Source organism: Emydura macquarii, unplaced genomic scaffold, assembly GCF_026122565.2.
Source record: "Emydura macquarii macquarii isolate MOO-44397 ecotype Brisbane River unplaced genomic scaffold, CSIRO-AGI_Emac_v2 contig_2694, whole genome shotgun sequence".
Lineage (NCBI taxonomy): Eukaryota > Metazoa > Chordata > Testudines > Chelidae > Emydura > Emydura macquarii.
This window is the reverse complement of record NW_027132831.1, coordinates 390,625-404,287: the sequence shown is the minus strand read 5'-3', so window position 1 is coordinate 404,287 and position 13,663 is coordinate 390,625. Positions and strand designations below refer to the sequence as shown.

Genomic DNA, 13,663 nt, shown 5'->3' with positions numbered 1-13,663 from the left:
CATCATCCTGATCAAAAGTCAGAGGTGGAATGCAAAAGAAATCCAATTCTCCTGGAGCAGTTCCCCCAATAGCAAGTTAGTGGCTGGCTGCAAGGAGATAGAGTGGCTGCTATCCTTGCCTCTGACCAATCTCAAACTATTCACGTACAGCCTCACACTGCTTAATTCAGAGAGGGCACTATCTAGTGATTTAAATGACCCTGAGCACCTTTTTAATCTCAGCACCCCACAATCCTTAAGGGAGTACACACTCTACCTCACACAGGTGTAATTAGGAGGTATTATTCTTTTTTTAGACATAGAATGAAGGCTCCAAGTAGATAAAGTTACTTGCCCCTAGTCACACACGGAGTCTGCTGTTGAGCCAGGAACTGAACCCAGGTCTCCTGGGTCATAGCTTACCCTTGTATGCACTATACCCTCCCAACAACTCTACCGTCCTCAACAATGAGTTGCATGGGGAGAAATAACCAAAAAGAATGCCATGTGACAAATGTTTTTAATGCTGTATTGATCTGTCACTACAGTGGTATTTCTGTATCATATAATGGAAGGGATATTCGACCATAGGGGTTTGTCTGGATAGCAGAACCAAGGGCAAGAAGAGGATGCCTTTTCTGATCATCAAACACCTTACAGCTAAAAGATCATTAAGAAATAACGCCAGATCAAATATATTAATGGTTCTAGCCCTCTTCATAGGCAGCATCCCTCTCCCCCCAAGAAGTTCAAACAGGTTAGGTCAGAGAAAGAATTAGATTGAGAGATGTTCAGACTCACAGGGGGATCTGAACTTGCTAACAGAACACAATCGAGTTCTGTTCCTGTAACTCGGGAAAAGTTCATTTAATTGCTTGTGGTGAAGCATAATATTAGAGAAGACTAAATAGGCCCATATGCCATTTTTCTCTAATGCTCAGGCCCTATTAAAAAAAGAACTTTGTTTTAAGAAGGTGGTAGGACACTATCACTAGTCAGAAGTCTCCAAAGAGAGGAGACAAGTGCCTGAAACCCAGTGGGAACTGCATGGTGTTTGGTATACGTGGGTAACGTACCTGGGTCTGATCTAATTGGGTCCAGAGACAGATACGGGCAGGAGGCCCAAGACCTGACATGCTTTCAGAGATCATAGAGGGCATAGGCAGACACTACCCTGACAGCATCTAGAATTTCTCTTCTGTGGACAGCCAAGGAGAGATGGGCAGTAAGGAGTTTGGCAGAAATATCATGATGGATGGCACTATTAACTTCATCTCTCTACCAGACCATCCCTCCTAATCCAGTAGTGCCCCAAAGTGTCAAAGGAAATGCAGGAAAGCTGTGCAAGATGTTTGCAACAAAACCTGAAAAACTATGTAAAACCTCTGGTTTTGGTCTCTGTTTGAATATCAAAACTCAGACCACATTTACTGAAAGGCTTTTTGATCAATTAGTGGGCCTACACCTACATCTACTAAAGCTAGTGGAACTTATACCAAAGACTTCAATTGAAGAAGCATCATAGAAACATAGGGCTAGAGATCATTTAGGCCATCTTCCTGTGCTGACGCAGGATTAAGTATACCTAGAAGTGCTTTGAGATCCTCACATGAAAAAGGTGCTATAAATAAGAGCTATGTATCACAATTAAACCTGGAGACAGTTTAGATCAAAATTAGGAAAAGAAAAAGAGGGTTACTCACCTTGCGCAATAACGGAGGTTCTTTGAGATGTGTCCCCGTGGGTGCACTACTCTAGGTGTTGGCATATCCTAGCATCCTTGACAGGAGATTTTTTTTTTTTTTTTTTAAACCAGCACTGCTCATTGAGGTCATGCATGCACAGATCCTGTCTTGTGCCACCGTTGGCGCCTTTTTTGGCATGCGTGGCCCAACCCCTTTCTGTTCTCTCTCTACCGTGAAGCCCTAGCTCTTGACTCCAAAGTAGAGGCGAGGAGGCTGGGTAGTGGAGCACCCACAAGGAGACATCTCACAGAACCTCGGTTACGGCACAAGATAAGGAACCCTCTGTTCTTTGAATACTGTCCCTGTAGGTGCTTCACTCTAGGTGACTCTCTAGCAGTATCCTTAGTTGGCAGAAGGGACTTTGGAGTCAGTAGGTAGTACAGTGGAAAGTACTGATAGTCCAATTGATGCATCAGCTCTTGATGCTTGGTCGATGGTATAATGTTTTGTGACATGTATGAGCTGAGGCCCAGGTAGCTGCGTTGCATATATCTATGATTAGTACATTACATAAGGAAGCTGTAGACAGAGACTAACCTGGTTGAATGTGTTTTGATCCTGTGGTGCTGATACACCCATTTGTGTGTAGCATGTATGGATGCAACATGAAATCCACTTTGAGAGTCTGCATGTGGATATGGTGTTGCCTTTGGCATGTTCTACAACTGATACAAAGTTTAGGGGATTTTCTGAATGGCTTTGTTCTGTCCAGGTAGAATGCGATGGCACACCTGACATCCAATCTGGGCAGGGTCACATCCTGTGTGCTGCCAGGGGTTGATTTAGATTAAATGCTGATGTGATTTTGGGAAGAAATTTCAGGTGAGGTCTAAGGGTCACTTTATCCTTGTGGAAGATTGTGTATGGTGGATGGCCATGAGTGCTCAGAGTTCACCTACATGTCATGCTGATGTGATGGTCACTAGGAATGATACCTTCATAGAAAAATACATTAGCAAGCACATTGCCAAAGGTTCAAATGATGGCTTAAATGATGGTCCTTAGGACTAGATTAAGGTCCCACAATATTGTGGGGAGGACATAGATGTGGATATAAATTTTGAATACCAGAAATTTCACAGTTGGGTGTGCAAAGATTGCCTTATCTATATGGCTACACAAGGTGGTGATGGCTGCTAGATAGACCTTGAGTGAGTTAATTTATAATCCTGACTCTAAGCTCAGGAGATAGTCAAGTAGTATTGGGATTGGTGCGGTTATGGCAGAGACCTGCTTCTGTTGGCACCATGAAGTGAACCTACCCCACCTTTGGAGGTAAGTTTTTCTAGCAGTGGGTTTTCTGCTGTTTAGTAAGATGTACCTTACTGGTTCAGAACACTCTGGTTTTCCTTGTCAGAACCAAGTTAGGAGCCAGGCCGTTAGATGCAGCTTCCTCAGGTCTGAATGAAGAATCCATCCTCTGTCCTGAGACAGGAGATTTTCCAACAGCGGGAGAGAGATTGGTGTGCAGACTGACATTTGCATCATATAAGTGTACCATGTTTGTCTGGGCCATGATGGTGCTATCATTGCTCTTGCTTTGTATTTGTGTGGTGTGTATAGTCCTGGATAGCAGTGGGATGGGTGGAAACCTGAAAGGGGGTTCCAGGGAGGATGGGGCTAGGCTGTTCTCGGTGGTGGCAGATGACAGAACAAGGAGCAACGGTCTCAAGTTGCAGGGCGGGAGGTCTAGGTTGGACATTAGGAAAAAGTTTTTCACTAGGAGGGTGAAATGGAATGGGTTACCTAGGGAGGTGGTAGAATCTCCATCCTTGAAGGTTTTTAAGATGAGGCTTGACAAAGCCCTGGCTGGGATGATATAGCTGAGGTTAGTCCTGCTTTGAGCAGGGGGTTGGACTAGATGACCTCCTGAGGTCCCTTCCAACTCTAATATTCTATGAATGCATAAAGAAGATCTGCATTGCTGTTGAGGAGGAATGCATCCCCCATCAATCCTTTTCATAGTCCTGCTCGTGAGCAGAAATGGGGACATTTGCAATTCTGCACTGTAGCAAATAAATCGATTGTGGGGTGACCCCATTGTTGGAAAATAGTTACACAGTGGGACCCTAGAAAACATCACTCGTGATTGTGACCAAATTGCCTGCTGAGGATGGCTGCGGTGGTGTTCTGAATTCCAGGTAAAATAAGCAGCTGAAATGCTGATGTTGTGGCATATACACCAGTTCCATAGTTTTATCACTTCTGTGCACAGGGAGTTAGATCTTGCGCCTCCTTGTCAATTTATGTAAGACATACAGACGATGTCAGTCATTATCTTTATTGATTTGCCTGCTACAAATGGTAGGAAACGAAGGCACACATTGTGGCCTACACGTAGCTCTAACAGGTTTATGTGTAGATTTGTTTCTTTAGCAACCACCTTCCTTGTACAGTGTGTTTTTGTAGGTGTGCTCCCCAACCCATCAAGGATGAGTCCATGGTGATATCCTTGGTGATCATGAGTGAGGGTGTTTCTTGTGTGAACGGGATCCCTGCTATCAAGTTGTTGGGCTGTGTCCACCATTTCAATGATTGTTTAGCTTTGTTTGGCATCACCAATGTTCTGTGTAGTGAGTGTTTGTGTGGTCTGTATACTGTAGGGCTTGCATGTGTAATTGTGCATATTGCACTACAAAGGTGGTGGCAGCCATATGGCCCAGCATTTGGAGACGTGCATACGTTCAAGGTTGAACTGTTCCTTATTGTGGATTCCAGATTTACTATAGCATCGAACCTGGCCCTTGGCAGAGACGCTCTGGCTGTGAGTAAGTCCAGGTAAGCGCCAATAAACTCTAGTTGCTGTACAGGTTCTAGAGTGGGCTTCTTGCTCTTTGGCATCAGTCCCAGCTTTTGGGATAGCATCAGTGTGAGATGAACTGCTTGAATGGCCTGCAGTCGACTGTGTGCCCTTATCAAGCAATCGTCTAAATAGGGGAATATTGCGATTCCTCCCCTGTATAGATATGCTGCTACAATGGCAAGCATTTTGGAAAAAACCCTTGGTGCAGTAGAAAAGCCAAAAGGATAACATCGTGTATTGGTAGTGGTTGGTTCCTAGTGTGAATCTCAAGAATCTCTTAGGTGTCAGGTGGATACTGATGTGAAAATATGCATCTTGAAGATCAAGGGCTGTACACCAGTCCCCCTTTTCCAGCACCGATATTATGGTAGACAGTGTGACCAGCCTGAATTTTTGCAACTTTACAAACTTAGTGTTCTGAGGTCTAAGATAGGTCTCCATCCTCCTCTTTTCTTTTGGGTTAAGAAGTAATGGGAACAGAAGCCTCTGCCTCAGTGTTAGGTGCCAGGTGCCATGGAACATGTCCCTCACCATTTGTAGTAGGTGTTTCATCTCTTGTTGTAAATAGGTTCTTGTGAGAGGGATGGGGAAGGGGACAGTATATCCTGAACAGACAATTTCTAAAACTCATTTGTCTATTGTGGTATTTGCCCACTTGTGGTAGAAGGGGTGCAATTGGTGCTTGAACGGGGTGGCCATTGCATCATTGTTGGCACTGGATAATGAGGGAGGTCGTGCAGGCCCTCGATCAAGAACTCAAAATTTAGGTTTTGGGGGAGCCACCTGGAATGTTGAGGACTATTGATTCAACCACCAATGTCGCTGATGTCTCTGTTTGGTGTGTGATTGATTGTATCCTCTGTGTTGAGAGTATTGTTGGCATCTTGAAATGTACAGCTGATACCTGTATTATTTTCCTCATCAGGTATGTATATGCTGAGGGTATAAAGCGGTGGTTTGCAAGTCCTTCCTCATATGCATGACTTCATCTATTTTCTCAGTGAAAAGATTCACCTTGTCAAATGGGAGATCTTCTATAGTAGCTCGTAGCTGCCTAAGTAAAGCTGCAGAGTGAAGCCATGATGCCCTGTGCATGACCATGGCGGTTGCTATGGTTCTGGCTGCGGCATCCACTACGTTGAGAGGCTTGTAGTGTGGTTCTTTCTACCAGTCAGCCCTTCTTTATGAAAAAGGATTGAAACGGTTCTTTTGTTATCCAGAATACATTCAGTAAATTCAGACATCTTTGTACAATTATTGTGATCGTAGTTTGAGAAGAGTGCTGCGTACTTTACCACTCGTAATTGCAGAGTTGCTGATGTGTAGACCTTTCTACTGAATAGGTCTAGTCTTTTGCCATTCTTGTCCTGTGGCATTGACTTGTACTGTTGTTGCTTGCTCCTTTGGTTAGCTGCCTCTATGACAAGAGAGTTCAGTGCCAGGTAGGTAAAAAGGAATTTTATATCCTTAGTGGGGATATAGTATTTTTTGTCCGCCCTTTTGCAGGTGGGGGTAACAGTGGGCATTTGCCAGATGTTGTTGGCTGGTTCCATGAGGGCATCATCAATGGGGAAAGCAATTTTTGAAGAAGCTGAAGTTTGCAAGATCTTCAAAAGTTCATGCTGTGTTTCAACAACCTCCTGGAATGGGATTTCTAGATTATCTGCCACTCTCAAACAACTCCTGAAACTGCTTAAAGTTGGCTGCAGTAGTGGAAGGAGGGATTATAGCCTCGTTTGGAGAAGAAAATGAATTGTGTGTGGGTGGTGTTTCCTGCTCCATACTTTCCTCCCTTTCCTCTGTAAGTTCAGGTGGTTCCAAGACTGTTGGGAGAGATCTTGTTGGTGATCTGTGCCTGTGTGGGCTTGGTCTACTTTAAGATCTAATATTGCTAGACCAGGTGTCCCAGCCTGGACACTTCATATGGTAGTGAATTGGCGGCCCAGACCATGGAGGTCCAAACATGGATGTGTGGGATGTCTGAGTTGAGGCTGATGTCTGGCTGTCTGTACATTGGGTGAGGAGTGTTGGGAGAACATATCTCCTCCGTCATCATCACTGGAGAATAGGATGGAGAGATGGGCTCATCATGAGTGGAATGCACTGGTGAGGTATCAGTGATGACTGAGGAGACGATGTTAACAATACCTCCTTTTGCTCATGTTGTCACTGTTTCTCTGTATGTTTTCGCAGTGCTGGTACTGTCAGTGCCGCCGCTGGCTCCGTACCAGGGGTTGGTGCCAAGGCGTAAAGGGGTGCCGACACAGTTATGGGCACCATTGGCACTGTAGACAGTATCAGGGTGGGTGCAGATGCCTTAGCGAATGCTGGTGCTGTATCACGTGTTGGTGCCATATGCTCTATTATCAATGTCTACGTTGTGGCGGTTGTTGCCTTTTTGCAGACCATTAGTTTTGACAGTGCTATCTCAGAGAAGGAATGTTTAGTTTTGCCTGACTCTGTACGGGGATGAGGGTCCTTTGGTGTCATGCTAGTGGGTATACCTGAGGAACCTACGGCCTCGTTGGTACCAGGTCTTTTACCCACTGTGGGCGGTGACCTCCTTTTCTTGGCATGGTCAGTTCCAGGCAGGGTTGAATGGCTTTTCCTGCTAGACTTTTCCTGTGACAAAGTGTTACCTTGTCCAGGGTCAGAAGCAAGTCTGAGTGACTTCTCCATTAGGATAAGTTTCAGCTGCAGGTCTGTCATGTTTGGCTCTGGTTTTCAAATTATTTACAGTGGACACATTTCAGTGTTGGGTGTCCCTCACGTAGGCATCTGATACATTGTGAGTGTCCGTCAGATACTGGCATTGAGTCCCTACATAAGGTGCATCTTTTGAAACCCAATGAACCCGGCATGACGCACAGTCCAGTAAGCTTTTTCTCTCTAACTTACTCTGTGAGGAAGGGTATGGTTGAAAGAAGGGGAAGGGGAAACCACACCACACTTACCCTTTTGTGGCCCGGGCGGGGAGGAGATAAGTACTAAGGCTAAAATTAAGAGTAAAATTAAAAAGCAAGCTAGCTATATTTGTACAGAAACTAACTAACTATTAAAGAATTATTTGATGAGCGGAGGAGAACTCCTGAGGGCTCCGCCTCGTACCGCAGACAGTTGAAGGAACTGAAGGGGATTGGGTTGCATGCACTGAAAAGGGCACCAACAGTGCCACGAGACAGGGTCTGCGCGCAACCTGGATGAGCACTGCTAATAAAAATTTCTGATCGTTGACGCACCAACACCTAGAGTGAAGCAGCCACAGGGACAATACTCGAAGAAGATGTTATGGTTTTGCTGTCTGAACTTGGACTCTATGGGTTCAGTTCCTGGCGGTGATGCAGACTTCTGCATGGCCATGGCCACGGCCACATCATTTAATCTGATTCAGTGTCTCCTTGCCTACCCCCATTTGTCAAATGAGGAAAAGAATACTCGACTTCCCTATATCACAGGGGTGTAGAATGGATAAATTCAAATTTGTGAGGTGTCCCGATACTATGGTGACTGAGGACAAACAGACTGGATAGTTTCAAAATGTGGTGTTATGAGATCTATGGATAGAAAAATGGCAATTCTTAACACTTCACTTAGATAAAATGGTGCTATTAGAAATATTAGCTATGGAGAGATTTGGAGGCTGTTCTACACAGAGACAAACACTGATTTTGTATTCATTCAAAAGTCAAACAAAGTAAGACACAGATTGTCAATGAAGGAATGGTTCACAAGGAACTCTGCTGAACCAGCAAAAAAGTCTTCTCCAAAAGAAGACCATAGCAGCACTCTCTCCATTACTGCTCTGCAGTACTAGCAACAGGTCTGAAACCAAGACTGACTCAGCCTTCCATCTTAGAGGTGAGAGCATTACAAATGAAGACAGTGGTCATTCAATTGTTAAAAACTTAAACAGTATTTCCTTCTCCAAGGAGAAACCTATTTCGAGAAGTTATTCTTCATGTGTCCTCTGATGATACAATCATATCATGGTATTGTGTAATGCTAAATAAATAGCCATGCTCCATCCAAGAAGCACCTGCATTTCAGTTGGGGCTGAAATGATTCTTATGTATTATAGGACTAAGCATTACTCCCAGTTACATCCACACAACCTGGTGGATATAAATGTTACATAGAATGGTATTAGCCCACCATCCGTAACGTGAACACAACACAGTACACCCACACCTTGAATGCCGTGTGCAGTTCTGGTTGCCCCATTTCAAAAGAGATGTTAGAACTGGAAAAGGTACAGAGAAGGGTGTCAAAAATGATTAGGGGATATGGAACAGCTTCCATATCTGGAAAGAATGAAAAGACTAGAACTTTTCAGTTTGGAAAAGAGACAACTAAGGAGGGATATAATCGAGGTCTCTAAAATCATGAATAGCATGGCAAAAATGAATAAAGGAAGTGTTATTTACCCCTTCACATAACACAAAAATCAGGGGTCAGCCAATGAAATTTAGAGGCAGCAGATTTAAACAAAAAACCAAAAGGAAGTAGTTCTTCACATAACGCAATCAACCTGTGGAATTCGTTGGAAAGGGAAGTTGTGAAGACCAAAACTAAACAGGTTCCAAAAAGAATTAGATTAGTTCATGAAGGATAGGCCCATCAATGGCTATTAGCCAGGATGGTCAGGAATGTAACCCCATGCTGTGGGTATCCCTAGCCTCTGACTGCCAGAACTGGGAGTAGATGACAGGGAATGGATCACTTAGTGATTGCTATTCTGTTCATTCCCTCAGAAGCCCAATATCCTGTCTTCAGACAGTGGCCAATACCAGGTGCTAGACGGACCACTGGTCTGAACCAGTATGGCCATTCTTAAGTTTTTAAGCACCAAAGAGGTATAGGGACTTAAGGGTGCTAAAGGGTTTGCAACTAGAATAAATTAGGTAAAATTTCAGGAGGAAAGCTTCAAGAAATATTTCTTCATCTATTCCATTATGCAATAGCCATAGCCTCCCAATGAGGATGGTAGAGGCACATCACTTGAGCCATTTATAACCCATAACAGACAGAGCCCTAGATGATACACCACAGAATGATTGAGCTGCGGCCAAGATAGTAGGGAAAGATAAGCAAGATGAGGTCAAATAGGTCTATCTAGCCCCAAAGTCTACATAATTTGTAGCCATCGCAAGGGAGAAACTGTTAATACAAAGCAGCCACGTATGCTCTAAGGAGAGAAGCATTTTAATCTTCATGCTCCGTGTATATATAAATAGCATCCAATAGCAGCAAATAAAGTGTGTTAACCCTCACAGAGATCATGAAATCGGCCTGCTCCCCTCCCACCCGTGTGTGTCCCTTCAACTAGGTCAGCCTTATTCTAAAGAGATTACATGTGTAATACAGCCCTTCCTCCATGCTCCCGAAGTGCTGGAGGAGGAGTCCACAGAGACCAAACAGTCACTACCCACAGCGGAAAGAGGCAGTTCAGAGCAGGATGTTTGTGTATGTGATTGATACGCCTTTCAAACTGCCACTCCCTGCCTGACTGTTCTCTTTCCTTCTCACTCAGGCAGGCCTCAATCTGCTTGACTGAATGCATCACCCTGAGGGGTGATGAGATCCCTCCCAGCTCTTGTAAATTAAACGGGGCTGGTTTAGTTTGTACATGGCTGGGAATACAACCAGGAGAAAATCAGACTACTGTAGTGGGGATATCACTTCCCACTGAATCAATACCAATTCCAATACCCTAGCATCTCCTGAAGGAGGTCAGTCCTTCAGAGTTTCAAACATCATTCAGTTTGGGCTCCTGGTAGGCTGGTGGGACAACAGGAGAAAAGGAAGGGACTGCGAATTCAGGAACATTCATCCTGGACCAAGTTTAAGACCAGCCAGAATGGTCTCGTTATAGATGTTGAGACACCGGGACAAATTTAACCCTAGAATAAATAGACATCTGACAATAAATGGCGTTTCACTCACCAACATCAGAGCTAAATTTTGCTCACAGGGAACACTCCTACAGGATTTTAACCACCCATTTTACCCATATATTGAGCTGTGGAAGGACAAAAATTCTCTCCCCATCTCCCCACTATAGGTCCTAAATCTACAGGCAGGATTCACAGAGCTGTGGTGAGAATCTGGCAATCTCCACTTCCCCGAGGACAGGAACAGAGGGCATGAGGGGGGAGAGTGGGTGGAAACTCTGCTGCATCAAAACACGAACTATCATTCTTCACATCTTTTACACAGGAATGCTACCAATGCCATTCTTGATTGCTGATTTAAAAAAAATCAAACAAAAAAACCAAAACACACTTTTCAAGAAGCATCTTTGTGCCTACTCCCATACTATTGTTAATAGCTGTAGGGCCATCTCATTTCCTTATTTAAATTTTTCCTTAAAAATATTTCACTGCCATGATGTCTATAATGATTGACAATGATTAGGCAACTGACTTGCTATCACCTTTTTCACCATGACCAATCTCATCTCACTGTTCCCTTGTGCTGACCCCTTCTGTTAGCAGTATCCACCTGCTACCTATAGCCCAAAACTTAAGACTGTCAGCTCTTTAGAACAGGGAGTCAGATATTGTACAGTGCTCAGCACATGAGGCACTATCCCCTAATGCAATATAAATAGTAATACATTACACACAAACACTCCTGCTATTTCATCGCTCATTGACATGTTCACAAACTCCTTAAAACTATGAGGTGAACTCTGACTCCTATCACCCAAAAGAACAGTCACTTCACTTGTGACTCAGTCACACCACCAAGCGGAACATCCTTAACACCAGTGAGGTTATATACACACAAACAACGTTACATCCGAACCAACCATGCAACCTATGTGTGTCTCTCCTCACCATCCAGTGGCTGGCTCAGATAGAGAATAAGAACCTCCTGCTTACAGATGATGGCATAACTCCTTTAGCTTTAAGCGGTAGAGGCCTGTGCTTTTGGTGCTTAAAGTTTCAGATTCTATACCAAATGCCAGCTCATGAGGGGGCATTTGAAATTGTGGATCTGTGGCATTTTGGATATGCTTCCTAAGAGGGGGCATACGTAGCCTGCTGGTCAAATGTGCATCTCTCAGATATTACAGTAATGAGTGTGGTGTAAATGCAGACAGCTGCTGGCCATATAACCCTCAGATTACAGTGGTAGACATCCTCAACTTCCCAGGTTATGGGGAAACACTTTAAAAGCATGACCTGCTGATGGCTCAGGGAACCTCATGTGTGCCAGCAGGCTGTTTGGTGACTACTCCCTGCCCAGTCACCTGGTGCATTCCCTCCTGCCTGTCATTCTTGGTTGCAGCTGTCTCACATTGTGACAGCTGATAGCATCCAGGCTGGGTAAGGACCAGACTGGATACCTTTCCTTCACAAACAGCAAGAAAGGGGACAGAAGAACAGCTTGATAGTAGGGCAAGAGAAGGAATAGGGCTGCAAATGAAGAAGAGAGAAGAAAAGTGGGAGGACTGGTCTGGTGCAGAAGAAATGGGGAGCGGGAGAATTAGGCAGGTGGGGGGAGGGAGGGGGGAAGCAGAAAAGAAGTTCATTTCACATAAGCCGGGTATCTCCTCCCCCACATCAACTGAGCAGTTACACTGCTGGAAAGGCCCCCTACCTAAACCACTGTGGACAAGACAGGAGGAGCTGAAAGACAGAGAAGGGAATCTGTAACTGTTACACGTAGAGGAAGCTGGGGGGAGTTCAGAGTAGGACAACCCCTTTAACTCCACTTAATGAGAGCAGCTAAGAGAAGGAATTTTTTCAGTGATATACATGAGAAGCTGAAGCTGTTCAAGATGACCCCTTTCGGCCCTAGTCTCTAAGAGTATTTAAAGATAGTATGGACAAGAGCGTTTGTTCTGGTTTCATACAGTAATGACAAGTTTTAAAATGTATAAAAGATACAAAGGCAGTCCATTGTCTCTCACTCACCTGATGAACAAACACATCTTCTTTGGTGTCATTTCTGTGGAAAAAGTTCAGAGAGAAGTAATCATGAGACATTTGATTTAGGCCTTTAGTTTTACTAGAGATAATCCTTGCAGTTCAACTCACCAGCCCATGCACCCCTTTTAAGGAGGAACAGAACCTGGAAATACATCTTCTGAAGTCTCCATAAGGAGCACAGCCCTGGGTTACCACACACAGTACAAACCTACATCCAGACCTAGCAGTGAATTCCCTCTCTATCATTTCCCTGACAGCAGGGGATTTTCCACCTTCCCCAGGGACCACCCTGTAATCTGTGGGCAGGCATCCAAGGTTTAGTCTGGCATGGGCAGCCAGACTATTAAATTCTCTCCCTCTCTTCCCCCATCCCCACAGGTCCTGCAACTAAAGCTCCCAGCATTTTATCCCAGAGGTCAAATGAGACTGTCAACAGGACGAGCACAGCTGTTAATAGGGCTCCTCTTACACCGAAACCCAAAACAGCCCAGGACAGGAGCTACTAGGAATACTCACTGGTAGGGGGAGAGCTAGACATGGGGGGGGGGGGGGGGAACCCACACCCCCTTATTAGGTTGTCTAGACAATCCTCCAGCCAGTGCAGGATTCTGCATGTGATACAGGCTGACATATCTGAGACCTCACAACCAGTGCACACACACAAATACGAAGCTGGGAAACCTTAATTGCCCTAAAAGAATTTCAGTCCCACTATACTGTTTACACTAAGGTACTTGAAGTTAATTCTGTTGCTTGTGAAAAGGTGCTAAGTTGACAGTCATGAAATCTGAGAGATTTCTTCCCCACCCCCATCCTTCTCCCAAGTATGCTCCTCCTTATTTAGGATGGTAGAATTGTATAAGAATAGAAGCCTTTTTATTTCAAGGCATAAATCAAGCATAACAGGGGTTAGAAACTTCCACTATGAGCTGGTTGTTCCATAATTAGCTACTACATGCTTTTTTGCACCCTCCTCTGAAGCATGTGGCATTGGCTATTGTCAGAGTCAGGATACTGAACTAGAAGAACTGTTGGGTCTAATCTCTACTTTCCCAGGAAGGAAGGGCAATCTCTATGGCCTACTCAACCTTTTGGCTTCCTTTCTAGGACTGATAACTGATGGGTCAGAGAAAGTTGTGAAAGAATTAATGTGTAACTTCTGATAATGGTTGTTATTGTGTGGAAACCCACTAAACTGA

The 13,663-nt window shown here is 44.4% G+C and overlaps 1 protein-coding gene across 2 annotated transcripts in view; it reads right to left on the bottom strand.

Annotated features, from left to right (window-relative positions):
* Positions 1-13,663, bottom strand: part of YBX3 (Y-box binding protein 3) — a 38,536-nt gene that overhangs the window by 17,803 nt on the left and 7,070 nt on the right. For both annotated transcript variants that reach the window (XM_067565678.1, XM_067565677.1), the window contains exon 3: positions 12,450-12,483. In XM_067565678.1, the coding sequence (XP_067421779.1) occupies positions 12,450-12,483 (34 nt within the window). The remainder of the gene's footprint in view (positions 1-12,449; positions 12,484-13,663) is intronic.